Source organism: Lytechinus pictus, chromosome 12, assembly GCF_037042905.1.
Source record: "Lytechinus pictus isolate F3 Inbred chromosome 12, Lp3.0, whole genome shotgun sequence".
NCBI lineage: Eukaryota > Metazoa > Echinodermata > Echinoidea > Temnopleuroida > Toxopneustidae > Lytechinus > Lytechinus pictus.
The window spans coordinates 28,310,123-28,332,015 of record NC_087256.1 but is presented as its reverse complement, the minus strand read 5'-3'; the positions used below and the strand labels follow the sequence as shown (position 1 = coordinate 28,332,015).

The 21,893-nt window shown below is 38.7% G+C and overlaps 1 protein-coding gene across 1 annotated transcript; it reads left to right on the top strand.

Annotated features, from left to right (window-relative positions):
* Positions 1-590: 590 nt before the first annotated feature.
* LOC129272687 (putative aminopeptidase W07G4.4) lies at positions 591-21,426 on the top strand. The gene is made up of 10 exons (XM_064107222.1): positions 591-614; positions 1,235-1,387; positions 3,793-3,857; positions 4,461-4,576; positions 10,156-10,274; positions 10,986-11,069; positions 13,862-13,919; positions 16,176-16,225; positions 16,727-16,858; positions 19,539-21,426. Exons 1-10 carry the CDS (start codon positions 591-593, stop codon positions 19,668-19,670), a joined length of 933 nt encoding a protein of 310 aa, XP_063963292.1. The 3' UTR covers positions 19,671-21,426.
* Positions 21,427-21,893: the final 467 nt, after the last annotated feature.

The window sequence follows — 21,893 nt, the reverse complement described above, 5'->3', positions numbered from 1 at the left end:
GGCAAAGCTAGTTCAATACAAAATGATTTCCTTTTCCTTTAAAAAAAAATGTTACAACGTACACGTTATAATAATGAACAAATCAAAATACAGAACCTGAAGAAATTGATAACGATTCAGTGAATCGGAATCGAAACAAAAATGCGTATGTAAATATAATTATAAAATAGAAATAAAAAACGGGAAAAAAAATAAGAATAGCCCTTTCACAAGCAACCATAATTCTCCCTCCCTTCATACCCTGGACAAGTAAAGAAAAAAAAATACAGCTAGAGAAACGAAGCAAAGATGAAAAGCAAGGAAAGGGAAGGAAGCCGTCTCTCGGTACCTGGTACTCTGCCCAGATATCAAGATGTACGTAGGACCTATTCTCCGCGATTTGAAAAACAACGTGCATAACATCACAATTATTATGATGGTCATTTAAAAAAGTTCCTTGGTTGTTTCCAAGTTATTTAATTTGCCGTCGAGGGACTGCGCGAATGCACACGCTCCTACAGGATATGAATGAAAAAGTCGCATACAGACTCCGCCGTTCAATCCGATACTGTACTGTATACAGATCGGCACGTGAGACAAGCGCAGAGGCGATGGATATGAATATTCATGAGCAGGTATTGATGTCATTTGGTCTCAAGGTGGCGCTCTTCATTTTTTATATCAATTTCAAAATCTGCATCAAAAGAAAGCTCACTTGGCAAAATTTCTCTTCTTTATATATTTTTTTGAGAATAAAAACAGTTCTTTTGGCCAATGCAATACATTTTATGGACTCAGAACTTGTTTATGAGTATTTTGAAAAGCGAAGAGTGAAATCTAAACGAAAGTTTTGAAATAAACCAATGTCACAATTTACCTTTAAAGTATATTACTTGTTGATATGCCTCACAAGCCTGTGGCCACTTTTCATGTTGTCAAGAACATCCTTTGCTGAAATATATGCATTGTTGGTTAACAGATGGGTGTTAACTTCATATAAGGCTCTTTGTAAGTTACGAGCTACATGTACCTTACGAACAACTGGTGATCCTTTTCTGTGTTAAATGATATACACACCAGATTTCTATTGGTGTTGATATGGCTCCCAAGAAAAGGTCACCAGTCGGTTGTAGAGTCGCTTGTAAATTATGAACAGCTTTATGAAACATCTTCCTGGTCCAGTGTTTCCCTATGCATTGTAGTTTAAGTCAGTTTTATTCTTCTTTCGTTCGATTTTTTGCTTTGAAATTAACAGCTTGAAGTTCTTCTCGGCGATAAAAATACGTATCCACTCTTTGCTGCTGTTGACCGATGTGCTCAACTGGTTGAACGTCATCGAGGGCGTATCATCAAGCTGGAGTATGAGGGCAGCGGGGAGATCACAAAGACTCTCATGCTTGTGGGCAAGGTAATAATAATGATAATAATAATACTAATGATAATAGAGGCATTTATATCACGCTATAACTAAAAATAATCTATTCCAAGGCGCACTACAGTGCGTCCCACAAAAAACGAAACCGAGATTTTTCGATGATTTACAATAACTTAATCACAAATACAATAGACAAATGACCTACCATTGTAAAGCTTAGAATCTCCTCTTTCATCCGAAATTACTTAGATTATTTCTCATTCACGCATGAGTGAGCAAAAACAATTTGAAGAGGGGATACCAAAATGCCATTTGGCAGGCTGTATCTGGGTTTCAAAAAGGAAACCACACATTTATAAAAAGTTCAATATCTGCTCTTTGATTTGATATCTCAATTACAAAAATGGTCATGAAATAACAAAGTTCTGGTTATTTGAAATAAGGCTTTAATTTCAATAATTTCATAAAGTGAAGAGGTATTACAGTCTAGCGTTCAAACTCATTTTACACTCCATTTTGTTGACGATCAGCCATGCATTAAGTCTTTTGTTAACTATGCGATACACGTTTATTTAATGAAATTATGGAAATACAAACATTGTTTCGAGGGAACATAACTTATTTACTTCTTGGCCATTTTTTGCGATTAAGGTATCAAATGAAAGAGCAGATATTGAACTTTTCAGGCATGTGATTTTCTTTTTGAAATTCAGATACCCCCGCCAAATGAGTTTTTGGTATCCTTTCTTCAAATTGTTTTTGCTCACTCATGCGTTGATGAGGAATAATCTAAGTAATATCAGATGAAAGAGGAGATTGTAAGCTTTACATTGGTAGGTCATTTGTCTATTGTATTTGTCTATTGTTATGATAAATCATCGCTAAATCAGGGTTTCATTTTTTTCTGGGACGCACTGTATTATTATTACCTTAGCTTTCGCTCAAGCCGCCTTCTAGGGCTCATTGCATTCAATTAATCCTGCTGGGTACCCAATAACAATAATAATAATAATAATGGTGGCTACTTATATAGCGCACAGGTCCACCTTTCGGTGCTCATGGCGCTTCAAGGAAAATAAACACAAAACACAACAACAATAGAAAACAAACAAGAAAAGAATTTGAATTCTCCTGCATAAACACAATTGTAAACTGTTAATGGATGATTAAGTAAGTTTTCAACTGGGACTTGAATGTTTCTATTGATGAAATTTGCCTTAATTGGATAGGCAGTTGATTCCATAGCTGCTGAGATATGTGGGGAAGAGAGAATAAATTGAATGATGTATTAGTAAAAGAATAACGTCACTTGCTTTGATTGCAGCACAATGCGGGTAAATTTCTTGCTGAAATAAAATCCGCCATGGCTAGGATTTGAACCCGCAACTCTGAAAGAAGGGAGTCAGAACTACCAGACCCCAATGCCTAATTCTTTTTTTTTTATTTAAATGAATTTGAAAGATGAACTGATAGTGATCTGGGGAGCATTTCATGAAAGTACTTGTCAGACGTTTTATCTGACAAATCTCATTTTATCTGACAGTTACCATAGTAACTGTGCCTCTCAGCCAATCAAAATCTAGGAAAGTTGTCCGATCTGACAACTTGTCGGACGAATATGTTGATGTAATGCTCCCCTGATAGATGTCGTTGGTGATGCTGATGATGATAATCGTAATAATACTGATGTTTCTAATTAATGACGACTTTATCTTATCATTTCATACTGAAAATAGCTACATGGATCAATTGAATAAACTATTTTTGTTGTATGGTGGGGAAAAAATATCACATCCTAGTTATATGTATTGCATTCTTTTAACAATTATTCATTATTCTTTTGATTATTATTATTTGTATTATATTGGATGGCTCATAATGGAATAATAGAAATATTCCAAGAGTTTGGGAAAATATTCCATAAAACACAGATGAGTGGTATATTGGCACTCATGAGTAGAATATTTCTGGTATTCCATGAAATAAAGCCATCCAATATAATTATTATCGTATATCCCATCCCCTGTCCTCCCAAAAGAGGGGGAAATTTGATTGAAGTAGTCATATCACTTGTCACATATGACATAATCACTTCATAAAATCAAATTTGGTCGTTCAATTGCGACTTACATGTAGTTCATTATGACGTCATTGAGCGTAATTGTGAGCTATGCTGCGCATCGCATTGCTTTCAATGTTGTATGTGTTGTATATTTCACGCATTCGAGCATGCGCACTATACTGTCGAATACGGTCTCATATTCAACGGCAAGTTTTGTACAGGTGCCTTTGGGATATTCGTCGGATTTCGGTCCTCTTTAGAGTTTCGCTCTGGTATTGAACGGCAATTGATACAGACGAAAATGTGTTTTAGTGTATTGCTAAAACACTCTACGTAGATGATTATTATTGATATTGTTTATATATATTATTGATAGGGAGTGACCTATGACACCGGTGGAGCGGATATCAAAGCAGGCGGGGTCATGGCAGGAATGCACAGGTTGGTTCTTTTTATCATGATTTTTTCAGCTATCGTTTTTGTATGTCACATAATTTACCAGGAAATGTGAGTTAAACTCAGCTGGATGGTAGGGATTTACCTCTTTTTGCATAATACTGTTATTCTTGTCTTTCCAAGAAATGAAATAATAACTCTTTCTTGTATGTGCTATTATGATTATCATCACTATCAACAACACCAACATTTTGATCATAAATTTAACCAGCATCTTTGCTGCATAATTTGATATCACTGTCATCACCCCTGTCGTTGCCGTGAAGGTAGCTATTGCTGTGATCATTAGCATCGTTGACATCATCAACATTGTCATCAACAGTTGTCCTCATTGACGACATCATCGTCATAAACATCATCAGCATTTTCATCATTGTTTGATATCATCAATATCATCATCACCATCAATATCATTGTCAACAATATATTCATATTCATCATCAATACATGTATTAAATTTATCAACAGCATTGTCATCTTCATCAGCATCAACCACATTGTCATAATCATCAACATCATCGCAATCACCATCATTAAATTGTCATCAACATTATTATTGAAATTACTTTAGTTATTGTATTTTTCTAGGGATAAATGTGGTGCAGCGGCAGTGGCAGGATTCTTCCGCGCTTTGGAAATCATCAAGCCAGTGGGGTTAAAGGTCGTCGGAACAATGGCTATGGTTCGGAACAGCGTCGGTGTAGGTAAGTCTTAGGCACCTTGTCAAGAGTCTCTGCTGCATCTTTTAGCAGCAACTGTGCTTCAAAAGCATATTTTTTCATCACAACTTTCCCTGACTCATGTTTATCTACATGTACGATAAAAAGTGATAATTTGTAGCAAAAAGCTGGCTGCAGGTTCCTTGCTTGAAAAATGCAACTCTTGACTTTTGACAAGTTGCCTTACTTTTATCAATCAAGCAAAATTTATATCATAACCTGAAGCCAGGGTGACCAGATTTCACAAAATGAAATACGGGACAAAGCACAATGCACGAGTGGATAGACCAAGCCGTGGATCGACTGAGCCAGGTCTTCGTAAAAACAAAAAATAACAAAGAAGGCTGTACAGTGTTAGACTTGTAAAAATATTCTTTGTGTCAGTAAAAGACAAGTGTGTGGGCTAGGGGAGAGGGTACAATACCATCAAAATTGGGGTACCTTTTAAACATATTCAGCTGCTGATGATGCCGCTTTTCGGAGGTCCTGCCTGTTCCGGGTGAATGGGATGAATTCTGCACATGTCTCTCTAAAGTTGCACTTAATCAGTAGCTCACTTTTGTATGTATTAATTACATTTTGTGCAATAGGCCCTGTTCTAAAATATGGGACAAATAGGCGTCCCGGGAATGGTTTGTCGGGACAAAGGAGCAAAATACGGGACGATCCCAGGAAATACCGGCCGTCTGGTCACCCTGCTTGAAGCAGATTCATGAAGTTCATCTTCTGAAGTCGAAACTGATTTTGGCATGATTTTTTATGCACTCCAATGTGTGTTGCAATATATAATACAAATTCCATTTTGAAAGGACTTTTGGACTCTGGACTCCTTACATTGTATTAAAACTAACATATGTAACTACTGGTAGTCCAATGTTGTGTTATTTGCATTAAGTGTTATCAAGTATTGTTCGAACATTGCTATGTAAATCTCGAGATGCAACTTTTTTATAGTTTGGAGAAACGAGATAGTCATTGTGCATTTTTGATATTTATGTGAAATTCACTGCAAATTATGACTTCAATACCGATGGATATTATTCATGCATGTATATTCATTGCCATCGTGTGGAGCGTTGTGGCCCAGTGGATTAGTCTTCGGACTTTGAAACAGAGGGTCGTGGGTTCGAATCCCAGCCATGGCGTAATTTCCTTCAGCAAGAAATTCATCCACATTGTGCTGCACTCGACCCAGGTGAGGTAAATGGGTACCTGGCAGGAATTTATTTCTTGAAATGCCATCGCGCTGTAAAAGGCTGCAAGGCTAAAGCCAGGGTAATAAAGCGCATAGGGACGCATTTGGCAGTGATATGCGCTATATAAGCATGTTGGTATTATTATTATCCCATTTATGTAGCAGTCCTTAGAATTAGTGTAGGGCAATTGTACATATGTACTTTTCTATAGGGCTTAATTCTATATTACACTTCAAATGGAAAAAAATGAACAATGTGCAAAAGATCTCCCAGGCCAAAAAGAGGGGCACTGAGGCCAATAAAAATGGCATTCATGGCTATGGCCTTCGCTGGCCTTGGATTTAATTCAGGCATCGGTGGGTGTTTCTTAAAGCTGTTTGTAGCTTATGAGTGACTTTACAAACAACTGGCTACCATTTCTAAAGGGCCTGTCACATTGTTCTGTGTAATCCTTGCGGGTGATTGCCTGTAACTCACCCGTAGCAAATCAGGACTTGCGTGTGCTTCTATGGGCATTGCGTGTGACGTGTGTGCGAGATACTGTCAATGCGGGAGACCTGCAGGCGACTGTCAGTGCGGGCGACATGCGGGTAGCAAAAATAGTTACCAGCAAGTCGCACACAAGGCTTGCACAGAACTATGTGTTAGGGCCTTTAGGGACTGAATCAACACAAATAAAAATCTGGTATATGTATATACATATATATATATAAATGTGTAAAGTTATACATTTCTTTACCATATATATATATATATATATATATATATATATAAATGTGATCAATCTTGGCGATGTACGTGTACGGGTCTCCTTCATAATTATATTCGAGATCAAGTGTATGGAGAGGGCCGTAGCAAGGTCAATACCCGTCTTCATCAAGCTTTCGGGCACATGCCCTTCATCAGGATCTAAACCAATATATAAAATACAAAATATAGGCCTACTAATAACAATGGTAAATACAATGCAATGCAATATATAATTATAGTCCAAAAATAATAATCAATTATACATGCAAGGTAATGGTAAGTCAATATGTACGAAGTAGAGAATATATAGTTACCGTAGGGTCCGTAAGTGTAGTGTGTTGTTGAGAGTAAAGTTAAGTGTGAAGTGAGGTCATGTGTGCAGGGGTGAGTTCATTAGAGGGTGACGGGGGTCGTTTATTGGTCGGCGTTTATACCACGTGGTCTTGATGTTTTGAGTTTATGTATCCAATGAGATTCCCTTTTCATGATGGTGTCGTGTTTCTTGTTTTTTACTATTTCGATGGCAGTGATGTTAATGTTGTGAACTGTATGCCGGGGAAGGTTGAAATGTATGGGGTATGGGAGGGTTTTGCTGTTAGGTTTGTTTTTATTGTAATTGGTTACTTCTGATCTAGTGTTATTTAGTCGTGTGTATAGTGTTGTTTCAGTCTTTCCGACGTATTGCATGTTGCATTTAGTGCATGTTAGGAGGTAGATGACCCATGATGATTTGCAGTTTATGTGATCGCGTATGTTGAATTTTTGCCCAGTGACTGAACTTGTGAATGTCGTTGTTTCTTGGATGTGATGGTGGAGTGAACATTTTTTTTGCTTTGCATTTGTAGAACCCTAGCTCTGGTGTTGACATGTCTGTGATAAAGGTGCATGTCGTGTCACTGGTGTTATGATTATGTGTTTGATTGTTTCTGTTGTGATTTTCTGTTTCCATTTGTGGTGATTTAGCATTTACTAGTAAGTCGCGTAGTGATCTACTTCGGCGGAAGGATGTCATCGGGGCTCTATGAAAGATGGTTTGCAGTGTGTCACTCTGTTCGATAAGTGGATAATGTTTATGGATGATGGAGGGTATTGTTGATGTGCCTGGTGTGTATGTGACAGAGAAGTGGATATTCGTAGAACTTTGTTTCTTGTTTTTGATGAGAAGTTGTTCTCGAGGTATGATGGAGGCCTTTTGGATCTGTTCCGTTACCAAATTGGTGTCGTACTGACAGCGTGTGAGGTGTGTCTCTAGTTTGGTCAGATGGTACATGTACTTTGTGCTGTCATCACCAGAGCAAATTCGTCTAACGCGGGTAGCTTGACTGAATGGTATACTGCGGAAGGTGTGTTTCGGGTGACAAGAAGTTGGTAGAAGATAACTGTGTGTATCTGTCGGCTTGTTGTATAGTTCTGTGTGAAGAGTGCAATTTTTTAGTTGAAGGAGTGTGTCGAGAAAGCAGACCTCTGAATTTGAGGACTCGAATGTGTATTTTATAGTGGAATGTCTAGTGTTGATGGTGTCCTGGAATTTCGCAAGAAGTCTAGGAGAGCCAGACCACATGAACTGTATATCGTCGATGTATCGCTTCCAAGAACCTGCAATGATAGCATGTCTTGAGTTGGTTAGTATATCCTTCTCAAGTTCGCCCATGAAGATGTTGGCATAGGATGGAGCGAGTAGTGTACCCATTGCAGTGCCCTGGATTTGGATGTAGTGTTGTTCCTGAAATTTGAAGTTGTTGAGTGTGAGGACAAGTTCAAGAAGGCGAATGAGTTGGTCTGTAGGTGGGTGTAGGTGTTGTCTCGAATTCAGGGCGTTTTTGCATGCTTGTATTCCTTCATTGTGTGGGATGTTGGTGTAAAGTGATTTGACGTCAGCTGTTACTAGTATGGTGCGTTCTGGGAGTGGGGCGTGAGATTTGTTGAGGTTGTCTATGTGGTTTAGGAAGTCTGTCGTGTCTTGGAGGTAGGAGGGTAGTCTTGTTACTAGTGGTCGGAGATGGAAGTCTAGGTATTTAGATATTTCAACAGTTGGGCAGGAGCATCCCGATACAATGGGTCGTCCGGGGTTGTTGGGTTTGTGGATTTTGGGCAGAAAGTACATGTTGGGGCAGGATGCATTGGTAGGGATTAGGTTACGTTTTACTTTTTTGTCTTCGTCCAGGGTGTCAATAGTCTGTTTAACGAGTTGTAGGTGTTGGTCAGTCAGGTCCTTGTCAAGTTTCTGGTAGGTGGTCACATCGGAGAGTTGGCGTATGCCTTCGGCAATGTAGTCCTTGGATGACATTACTACGATTGCTGACCCTTTATCCGCAGGTTTGATGACAATGTTAGGGTTGGATCTTAGGGATTCAAGGGCTTGGCGTTCTTGTCGGCTCAAGTTGTCGTGATATCTGTTGGTTTCGTATTTGGTTGCTGCTTCGTTTACATCCCTTTCCACATTTTCCATGAATAATTGAAGGCGAGGATTGTTGATATAAGGAATCCATTTATTTCTGCCTGGTGGACAAGGGTACGTCTGTTGACTATCCGATGGGGCATTTGTGTCTTGTGTCGGTATCATTTGTGAATGAGGGTCTTGTGTGTTATTGGAGTCTTTCGTAGGATGTATTGTTGTGTTGTTGAGTTGATCTGCCTGTGATTGTTTGGATGAATAGTAGACTTTCAGGTACATCTTTCTTTTTAGTTCGTTGAGGTCTGCAAAAAAAATGTTCACTCCACCATCACATCCAAGAAACAACGACATTCACAAGTTCAGTCACTGGGCAAAAATTCAACATACGCAATCACATAAACTGCAAATCATCATGGGTCATCTACCTCCTAACATGCACTAAATGCAACATGCAATACGTTGGAAAGACTGAAACAACACTATACACACGACTAAATAACACTAGATCAGAAGTAACCAATTACAATAAAAACAAACCTAACAGCAAAACCCTCCCATACACCATACATTTCAACCTTCCCGGGCATACAGTACACAACATTGACATCACTGCCATCGAAATAGTAAAAAACAAGAAACACGACACCATCATGAAAAGGGAATCTCATTGGATACATAAACTCAAAACATTAAGACCACGTGGTATAAACGCCGACCAATAAACGACCCCTGTCACCCGCTAATGAACTCACCCCTGCACACATGACCTCACTTCACACTTAACTTTACTCTCAACAACACACTACACTTACGGACCCTACGGTAACTATATATTCTCTACTTCGTACATATTGACTTACCATTACCTTGCATGTATAATTGTTGATTATTTTTGGACTATAATTATATATTGCATTGCATTGTATTTACCATTGTTATTAGTAGGCCTATATTTTGTATTTTATATATTGGTTTAGATCCTGATGAAGGGCATGTGCCCGAAAGCTTGATGAAGACGGGTATTGACCTTGCTACGGCCCTCTCCATACAACTGATCTCAAATATATATATATATATATATATATCAATCATTCACCACAACAAAGTGTCACCAGTTGCTAATATCGTTGCTTGGAACGTACAAACAGCTTTAAGAAAAACCCACCTGTTATAAAACTCCCAGTGCTCCATTTTATCTGCTTTGTGTTGAATTTTGATTACAGAGAGCTATGTTTCCGATGAGATCATAACTTCAAGAGCAGGAGTGAGGATCCGCATTGGCAACACGGACGCCGAAGGCAGGATGGCGATGGGTGACTGCCTATGTGAAATGAAAGAAAGGGTATGGTCATGGTCATCAAACCTAACAAAATCTCAGTATAAAATAATAGTTTCAATCATAAACTTACCGCAATACAATCACAAATGACTGTTTAGCAAGCTATAGCACCCAGACTTCCCTAATCGCTATCACAAGGCAAAAGATCATTAGAGTGTCATCTCTCATCAACATGTTTTCGTCACTCAAGTGAATTTTCAATTTGTATTAGCGATCACAGCATACAGCACAAAAAATATGGTATCTGAGCAAACATCCGTAGTAGACAACATGACATTAATGTAAACGATACACAATGAGGGCGTTAGTAAGAACTACCCGCATGATGTACCTTTGGAACAGTTCTACCACGTGCACATAGTTATTCTAATTCCCAATCAAAATGGCGTGTATTACATATTTTATAAGATAGCAATGTGGATCCTTGTTTACTTGATAACCATCCTTAAATCAATATCATGACTGGTTGATATACCTGGCCATTAGTACCAGTCGTTAGCAAGTTGCATGATAGCTAAGATTAAAAAAAAACCAGGTCATGTGATAGATTTTAGCCAATCATGTGATTAGGATCCCTATCAGCATTATATAAATCATCTTATACTTACATTCAGCTAGAGATGATCAAATACCAAATTGCACCATATTATGCAGACATAGCAGTCACATATGAGTTGTATATGCATATTTGTCTCTCTTTGTCATCAATACCAGGCATTGAGAGAGATCAACCCTCATCTGATGACTATAGCCACTCTGACCGGACATGCTGTCAGAGCTATGGGACCAAACTACTCGGTAAGATATACCCATTGGCGGCGGAAGCCAAAAAATTTAGGGGGGGGGAGGGTCCACCTGAAATTTTGGGATGGACACAGGTAAATTTGGCAAGCAAAATAAAAATAAGGTTGAGTAGAAGAAATTAACCAGTTGTCTCACGATGTAGCAAACGTAGTGTGAAAGCGACGTTTCGTCTGCAAGCTGCTAGACTTCGTCAGGCAATGAGCAAAGACGCTGCTGCGCACGGGTTATATAGCGTCGGGAGCTATTGTCTGGCTCCACTCGGGCGTGAGCCGCGCTGTGATTGGCCGAAGCCGCTGGCCAATCAGGGTCCGCGCTGGTGCTTGGTGCCCGCTGGAGCGTGCACCGTGCGCTGTGATTGGACGATGCGGCCGGCCAATCAACATCTGCGCTGGTGTCAGGCACCTGCTGGTGCGGGCGCCGTGCGCTCTGAACGGTGGATGCAGTATGCCGTCGGATGGCCGGTAACCATGCATCAGGGATCTCATTGCCGCTGTCCCTATTGATATTGCTCGGGTGCAAACGGATCTGAATCGCTTCCTTAACGCGCCGCGTATACCAATGCTTATCATGAGCAACGCAGCTGACCTCATCCCAGTTAGGTGGATGATCGGAGTCCCAAGCATGTTCTGCAACAGCAGAGCTATCAGTGCGCCTAAGCCGAACATCACGGCGATGTTCCTTCATGCGTTCCCCCACAGGTCTACCAGTCTCACCGATGTAGACTTTGTCGCAAGTCGAGCATGGGATCTTATAAACAACCCCATCGCGTCTGTCGGGGATCGGGCGGTCTTTCGGACGGACCAGCTGGCTGCGGATGCTGTCGGACTTGAATATAACTCGGATGCCAAGTCTACATCGGTGAGACTGGTAGACCTGTGGGGGAACGCATGAAGGAACATCGCCGTGATGTTCGGCTTAGGCGCACTGATAGCTCTGCTGTTGCAGAACATGCTTGGGACTCCGATCATCCACCTAACTGGGATGAGGTCAGCTGCGTTGCTCATGATAAGCATTGGTATACGCAGCGCGTTAAGGAAGCGATTCAGATCCGTTTGCACCCGAGCAATATCAATAGGGACAGCGGCATTGAGATCCCTGATGCATGGTTACCGGCCATCCGACGGCATACTGCATCCACCGTTCAGAGCGCACGGCGCCCGCACCAGCAGGTGCCTGACACCAGCGCAGATGTTGATTGGCCGGCCGCATCGTCCAATCACAGCGCACGGTGCACGCTCCAGCGGGCACCAAGCACCAGCGCGGACCCTGATTGGCCAGCGGCTTCGGCCAATCACAGCGCGGCTCACGCCCGAGTGGAGCCAGACAATAGCTCCCGACGCTATATAACCCGTGCGCAGCAGCGTCTTTGCTCATTGCCTGACGAAATCTAGCAGCTTGCAGACGAAACGTCGCTTTCACACTACGTTTGCTACATCGTGAGACAACTGGTTAATTTCTTCTACTCAATCCTTCACCACGATGAACCTCTTCCACATCAAAAATAAGGTTATCAACCAAAATTTTAGGGGGGACCACCACAATTTTTTGACAAGCCCCCCCCCCCCAAAAAAAAATATATCAACCAAAAATTTAGGGGGGGGGGTCAGGACCCTTCCCATCCACCCCCCTGAAGTATAGATGGTTTATTGAAATGGTTACACTTTGTAATTCCGAAGGTTAGTAATTCCGAAACACGTAAATTGCCTATACCTTGATGTTCGTTAATCCGAAAACGTAAAAGGGTTCTTTAATCCGAACTTTTGTGGCGTTATTCCGAAGGTTCGTTATTCCGAAGGTTTGATAATCCGAAAACGAAATAAGGTTCGATGTTCCGAAGGTTCGTTAATCCGAAAACGAAATAAGGTTCGTTGTTCCGAAGGTTCGTTCATCCAAAAACAAAACAAGGTTCGTTGTTCCAAAAGTTCGTTAGTCCGAAAACGAAATTACGTTCGTTAATCATTTCATTTTCGGACTAACGAACCTTCAGAATTACGAACCTCACTTCGTTTTCAGACTAACGAACCTTCGGAATTACAAACCTCATTTCTTTTTCGGACTATCGAACCTTTGGAATTACAAAACTTCGGAAATACGAACCTTCGGAATAACGAACCTTCGGAATATCCGAACCTTCGGAATAACGAAGCTTCGGAATTACGAATGTATGCATATTGAAATACGGCACTACAGAGCCCAAGAGCATTAAACCTGTAGTAGGGATTGTTGGTGGTGTCATACATAACTTATTGCTTATTGCAACCGTCTATCGCCCAAATATGCAATGATTTGATGGAACAGTTATAGAACCTGAACCAAAAAACCCCACATCTGATAAAAAGTTTGAGTGACCCAGTGACATTTTATAATGTGAACACTGGCATGTGTCAAGAAGTGTAAAATATAACTGCAAAGAATGCTCACTATTCCCCCTGAAAAAAATGTATGTGCATAGCTAATGACTACACTTATGAAAAGTTAGGGGAAAAGGTGTAATGTTAATTTTCATCCAATGAACAGTACCCTTACGTTGATCTATTATGTTACTAATTCTATATCCTATTTATTAGATGCTACTTAATACCAAACCATTGCTGAATTTATATAGAAATGATTGAAGCTGACTTATGTCTGTATCCCGCAGTAGATTAAGGATGAGGTAGTAGTAGACTTTGGAGTAGAATAATTAAATGTAAAGTTTTAGCATTATTGTCATTGGTATAACATTTCAATCAAATATTTGGTTGCTATTGACTGCCTAACCTTCTATAATTTTCTTTTGATGATAGATCATCATGGACAATGGACCTGCAAGAATGGTTGATCATGCAAGACAGATGCAGAGAGGTGAGAATCGATAACATTTTGCATCAAGTTTAGATATTTCTTTGAACATGACTAAAATACATTGTTTGTAACAGAAATGAACATCTTATGCTAGGAGTCCACTGGGCCAGCACCAGTTGGTGACAGTTTGCACCAATGCAAATCGGCTGTAGCACCTCGTGTCGCCAATTAGGTGCCTGGTGGTATGCAATGGCTCAAACTTTCCTCCTAACCGGCATGTGGTGGCACGTAACAGCACCAACAATTTCCATCACGCCAAATTCAATTTTTGAAGCCATTATGCACCACTTTGAGCCGGTTACATTGGCACCAACTGGCGCCGGCCCACCAGTGGGCTCCTAGCATAAGATTCTCTGAAAATGTCTTTCCTATCCTATTTTTTAACTTGACCATACTTGAATTAGAGATCAACTGTGCTAAGAAGATTTTCCTCATAATTGAAATATCACTATAAGTCTATAAATGATCAATAAACATACAAATTAACATAGAAATAAACCAAATTCTAAGCAGGACAGTGAGAAGAAGTAGAAGATGGAGAAGGAAAAGGAGAGGAAGGAGAAGGAAGTAGAATAAGAGTGAAAGAAGGAAGAAGAAATCCAAGGAAGAGGACAAAGAAGAAGAAGTTGAAGTAGAAGAAGTTGAAGAAAAAGAAGTAGAATAATGAGGAGAAGAAGAAGATGAAGGAGAAGAAGAAAAAGGAGGAGGAGAAAAAGGAGGAGGAGGATGAGGAGGAGAAGGAGGAGGAGAAGAAGAAGTTTGATCATATGAACTTCATATCTAGTATAGATATGAATTTCAGAAAAATTAGAAGGAGTAGAAGAAAAGTGAATGTTTTTTTTTATACCCGGTATATTCACCTTACCATCTTATATTATACATCACTCTAATATACAACTCTTCATTAACCAATATTACCCTTAAGTATCATGACTGCCTTATACCTTGTTCACATTTGCTCTACGGTGGCTGTACCGCGAGTGGAAAACAGCCGTTTTATTAATTTCGATTAGGCCCGTTTCGGGTACATGTGTACACGTGTACACGCACGGTCAAGTCAGTGCACGTGTACTAAATTCCATCACCGTGTACATGGTAGCATCTTCATAAAGCTTGAGTGGGACTGTAAAGTCAGTGAACAAGCTCACAGCCTCACATTAATTCTTAGTTCTCAGACACTGCACATGTTTTAATCACTAATATGTCAATATATTTCAATTAACCTAGAGTGAGTTTACTTCCAAAATCGCCGATTTAATCCACATTTATTCTGGAGACTCAAGTTTTTGTACCACACGAAATGGGTATGCTCCGGTCAGTGCAGGGCTATAGTTAGCGCCGACGTTCGTTGGATGCGCATTTTGCATACTGTACTGTACATGCATGCACAGATCGCTGCAGAATTAAGTGTAACTGAAGTTATCGATATCGATTGATTTTCATTATTTTATTGCCAATTTGAGGAGCGTGTGTTTGTAGGCTTGTAGCACATGTGTATGAGCGTATAACATGCAACTGGAGACTCTCGAAAGCGTTCTTCAATCACTTTTAGAGCCAATTTGAGAATCACCAATTGCGACAGCGATCATTGCTGCAGTTACGTGTTATACGCTCATACACATGTGCTACAAGCCTACAAACACACGCTCCTCAAATTGGCAATAAAATAATGAAAATCAATCGATAACTTCAGTTACACTTAATTCTGCAGCGATCTGTGCATGCATGTACGGTACAGTATGCAAAATGCGCATCCAACGAACATCGGCGCTAACTAGGGCCCTGCACTGATTTACTTTTGCATTCTTTATTAATTTAATGCGCTGCTAAGCTGAGTAAACTTTTTAATTGCACCAATTTTTGTGGATTGATACTTCTAACTTCTCAGGTAAGCTTTAAAACCGTGACTTAGGCTACATAGACCCCGTTTATGTTACATTGACAGGTTGATGCGGGTCCGTGAATGTCGACATGTAGAAAACACTACCACATACCGTAACTCACTCTCAGTGTTTACAACGTGTATACGTGTACACGACCGAAAAACACGCCGTGTACACGTGCATCAAAAATGGACTTTCAAACCGGGCCTAATTTCGATTCAAACCACCTATATGTAGTTGGTACAAAAAATATTCAAACGGCCGTTTTCGACTCGCCGTACGGCCGCTGTAGAGCAAGTGTGACCAAGGCATTAGCTGGATTATGGTTGTACTATGTTTGTAAATTAAATCATTTTTATGTGTTTTTTTTCAGCTGGTGATCTAATTGCAGACCCTTTTGAAATATCCACCATTAGGAGAGAGGTATGATATCAAAATTTAACTTGATAAAACAATTTACAGTATAAACTATACATTTCCATTGAGCCTGTTATGAGTTAATCTCGGGCATATGGCTGAACGATTGATAATCCCTTCCCGTTTATCCAGAGGTTTGAGAGTTGAACTTTTTGGCTGATTTCAACTATTTTTGTGTTTCTTACTTTTAGCTCTTTGTGTTCTTTGTCTGTTAAGGAGATTTTGTCTGTACAGTCTGTATAGGAGATATTGCTATTCCTGATTTCCTGTAGAGTTGTAAAAGTGTATTTTTTTATATATATAAAAGAATATTGAATAGGTCTGTCCACCTAAGATTTCGAAAAGAATTCAATAAGAATTTCTGAAATATTTTTGAATAGCTGAATTTCATGTTATTCTTGGACATTCTAAGTGATTCTCATGTCTTTTAACCAAGCAAGTGTTCCAAAGTATCTATTTTGGTAATGTTTGAAAGGGTCTAAAATGGATATTTGATCAATTGTTTAGGACTATGCATTCCACAAGGGCAAGTCCGAGTACGAGGATGTTCTTCAGTCCAACAGCCAGCCATCTTCCATGACAGCCAGAGGTCACCAAAGCCCAGCAGCATTCCTCATGATGGCATCAGGACTTGATAAAGTAAGTAGGATGTTAAAGGGGAAGTTCACCCTGACAAAAAGTTTATTGTAAAAATAGCAGGAAAAAAATGAAGAAAAATATTGGTAAAAAATCAATGAAATGTCATTTTCGCAGAAAATTGAAAATGGTTTTACTGTAACTTTCTATATCAATAGACGAATCATTTGACACCCGATCATGAAAAGAAAACAAAAATAAGTCAACAGTAGCCATTAACAAATGGATTTCATGCATTTCATATAACATAACATATGGGGCAGCTGCTCGTTTACGATGTCACAAATCCGAAACTGTAAATTCTAGTAACTTTCTTAATCTCTAAGGGATTTTCCTCAAACCTTCACCAATAATTTTTCATTAGTTTTCTGCTATTTTACGATCTTTTCTTCAGGATGAATTTCCCCTTTAAATTGCTACTTGGTCTTATCCTTGGTTTACAGCCATTTTTTCTAGTAACCATTTGGCCAGTTTACCTAATTGTCTTATTTCCATTTAGACTTCACCCATTACTTATATTTTCCACCTGTTGGGTGTTTCATAAAACTGTTTGCAAGTAACAAGCGACTTTATCAAGGACTGGTGATCCTTTCTCTTAGTAAATGATACACGCCACTTTTTTTTGTTCTTGTGATAACACAAGAATCGTTGGATGTAGTGACTTCTCATTTTGATCTTGTATGCACATGGGAGTTACAATGAATTGATCAGATTTTGGGGTATGGAGGTCAAAAGTTCAAGGTCAGAGAGGTCATTTTACACATTAAGATGACATTTTGTGATAACTCAAGAACCCCTTGTGTGGATGAACTTCATGTTTGGACGGTGTATGCTATGGGAGTGATAATGACCTAAGGAGTCAAAAGTTTCAAGATAAGAGTTAATTATATACCTAAAAACTACTGTATTTCTAATAACTAAAGGACCATTTGACGGATCAACTTCATATTTGGATCGTGTATGCGTATGGAATTGAAAATGATTTGTTTAGGTTTGAGGGTATGGAGGTCAAAGGCTGGAAGGTAACAGACGTCACATATCTTAAATGGAGTAATTCATATCTGCAGTAGATGTGAAGTTCGTAGGATCACTTTTCTTTCTTTTATTATATCTTTCTTTCCACTTTTTCTTCTTCCTCTTTCAGCTTTAATTTATGTCTTTTTCTTCTCCTTTATTCTTATATTTCCTTACATTCATGTAGTTCTTGTTTTCTTTTTCGTCATCGTCTGATTTTTGTCTCACCTGCATAGCAGAGTGAGACTATAGGCGCCGCTTTTCCGACGGCGGCGTCAACACCAAATCTTAACCTAAGGTTAAGTTTTTGAAATGACAGCATAACTTAGAAAGTATATGGAACTAGTTCATGAAACTTGGCCATAAGGTTAATCAAGTATTACTGAACATCCTGCCTGAGATTCATGTCACATGACCAAGGTCAAAGGTCATTTAGGTTCAATGAACTTAGACCATGTTGGGGAATCAACATCGAAATCTTAACCTAAGGTTAAGTTTTTGAAATGTCAATGAACTTTGGCCGAATTGGGGGTATCTGTTGAATTACCATCATAACTTTGAATGTTTATGGATCTGATTTATGAAACTAGGACATAATAGTAATCAAGTATTACTGAATATCCTGAGCAAGTTTCAGGTCACATGATCAAGGTCAAAGGTCATTTAGGGTCAATGAACTTTGGCCAAATTGGGGTATTTGTTGAATTACCATCATAACTTTGAAAGTATATTGGTCTAGTTCATTAAACTTGGACATAAGAGTAATCAAGTATCACTGAACATCCTGTGCGCATTTCAGGTCACATGACCAAGGTCAAAGGTCAATTAACTTTGGCCGAATTGGGGGTATCTGTTGAATTACCATCATAACTTTGAAAGTTTATGGATCTGATTCATGAAACTTGGACATAAGAGTAATCAAGTATCACTGAACATCCTGTGCGCATTTCAGGTCACATGACCAAGGTCAAAGGTCAATGAACATTGGCCGAATTGGGGGTATCTGTTGAATTACCATCATAACTTTGAAAGTTTATGGATCTGATTCATGAAACTTAGACATAAGAGTAATCAAGTATCACTTCACATCCTGTGCGAGTTTCAGGTCACATGATCAAGGTCAAAGGTCATATAAGGTCAATGAACTTTGGCCAAATTGGGGGTATTTGTTGAATTACCATCATATCTCTGTAAGTGTGTTGGTCTAGTTCATAAAACGTGGACATAAGAGTAACCAAGTATCACTGAACATCTTGTGCGAGTTATAGTAGGCTTCAAAGTCAGCACTGCTGCTATATTGAATCGCGTGATGCAGGTGAGACAGCCATAGGCATTCCACTTGTTATTTTATTTTTTTCTTCATCTGGCTCTCTTCTTTCTTTGTTTTCTTCTTTTTTCCTTCTTCTTTATCTACCTCCCCCTTCTTCTTCTGCCATAATTCTTCTCCTTCCTCTCCTCCTCTTCTGCTTTCTCCTACTCCTTATTCTCCTCCTTGTCCTCCTTCCTTTTTTATGGAATAAACCCAGTAGTAAATGTGACTTTAAACCTTAAATGTCTTGGAAAGGGGTAAATAATAACAATGATAATTATGTAATATCTATAAAGCGCCTAATGCAATGATTCTACAGACTGGATACTAATGAGAGATTATACAATTTTCTTCTATTAGCATGGCAAAGATTCCTCTGCTCCGCTACCCTACTCTCACATCGACATCGCTGGATCTTCAGGACCTTTCCCTGGTGTACCAACGGGGGCGCCCATCGCAGCCATGACCGCACTCTACATGATGGGCTTCTAATCTTGATTGCTCCATCCATGTTTACTTGCAATTCACTCATCCAGAAAAAAAATCACATGTACATGTATATTACTTTATTGGAAGTCATAGGTAAGTCTTGTTGGATTAATGACACGATAGATACCCACAGTCATCACACAGATGATGGCATAGGGAAGACTGTTTTGAAATTATGTCGCCGAAATATAAACCAAAGCTTCACATTTCTCTTAAAAAGACACTTATTCAACCCTCTGCCAATAAACTGAGGGTCTAATATTGAATTAGTTTTTTATTTGCATGTTAGTATTTTTGCATAGGGACATGCAAATTGCTATGTCCGATGTGCTATGAAAGAACGAAGTATTATTATTATTCTCACCACATGTTCAACATTTATGAACACACCAGCAGCAATATATATTTTCCTACAAAGAACTCTTTTTTTGTGTATGGAACTATAGGAGAAAAGTACTGCCAATTTATAAATTGTACTCTCTTTTTGTAAAATATGTTGCGGTAATTTACTGAAGTATGTTACTATTTGTTTTGTCAAGATCATGGTCCATGTCATTATGGAAGATTTGGTAGTGAAATGGAACAATCAGAGACTGTATTCCAGAAGGAACGGATGGATTTTTTACCAGTGTTACGAGTTCAGTCAAACTTGTATATCGGAAAATGGCATATAGCAAACGAACACACTGAAGTTTTTCCAAAATGCAACCATCAGAGTAAAATTACATCAAATCAACAGAATGAAACCACACATGGTATTTTTATGTCTTGTAACTTATGGGAGTAAATCTTTTGAACCATTTGAGTATGGAAAGTATTAATGCAATAGCATAACTCATTGCAACTTTCGAACAAGATGTTCTTGACATGATTTCTTTATCAAGAAATTAGTCCACATTAAGCTGCCCTCAACCCAGGTGAGGTAGGTCCTAAATGGATGTCCGGCAGGATCAATTCCTTGAACGCACCAAGTGCCGGGGTCAGTGTGTCTTTGAGTAGGTATCGAGATATATTACGCTTTATAAACACAATACTGCATTTTGACTTGCTATTGACTATTATTATAAACAGTTGATTTTTTTTTAAGTAGTAGCTGTTAGCTTATCTCTACATTCCTGTGTTATACATGCATTTTTCTTCCAAAGGATATATTGTTGAGTGAGTAGTTTAACTTAACTGCCAGTCATTTCCAATATGGAGCAAATGTTTAGAATTTTGACCATTGTGTGCCCTTATATCGGCATGATTTCTATCATTTTCTTAATTATCATAACTTACTTGTGGAAAAATGCATGATCTTCCTATTTTGTAACAAAAGTATCCTTATTTTTCATGCTAAAATGGTTTGGTAGTCTTCTTTCAGAATCAAGATCAAAAGGTATGTGTTGGAAGCCAATTGTTGACATTTCAACTAGGAATTAATTTTTCTTTGTTTATGAAATAATAAGAGAGATTGAGCGTGATTATATTATACTCAGGATAAATCAATGCTTGAAAATTTTGAATTGAATTATGATTGAATCTCATATAGAAAAAAAATGGGAGTGATTGGGAATGGCCTTAATTGTGTTTATTTCCATTAGGGCTGAAGGAATATAATGGGAGCAAACTGTCACACTTAATGTGTCATTTATGTAACACTTAGTGTCATTTATGTGTTTGTTTAAAGTGGTGTCAAATGGTAATTCCAGATGACATGGATCTAATCCAGTATGTACCAGAATACAGAAAAATATATATATTATTTGTAATCATACAATGTGTTTCCATCTTTGGTCATTATTTGTTTATCCATTAAGTTGTTAAGATATTTATGATATTTCAGAAAATGTATATTCCTATTTAAATACAGATAAGAAAGAGTAAAGATGGTTAAAGAATGAGGTTTGCATACCTTCATGAGATGACCAAGTATATAAAAAGGGACGTTTGTCAAGGATGATTTAGATCTTAATGGGGATTTTTATTTATCTATTTATTACTATATATATATTTTTTTTTTTCCGGGGCAACAAAAGAACCTAGCACAATTTTTATTTTCAGACTGCATGATCAAGTTTTTCTCACTTAAGACGTGTGTGTGTGACATGGCCTAAAGTTTGTATATCCATCCCCCTTTCTATCTCTCTGGCCTGTATTCTGAACTCTAGTTAAAATCAAACCCTGGTTTAAAGTTGTGGTTTAACTATGGAGAGCCAATTGGAGCACAAATCCCTAACAGCCAAA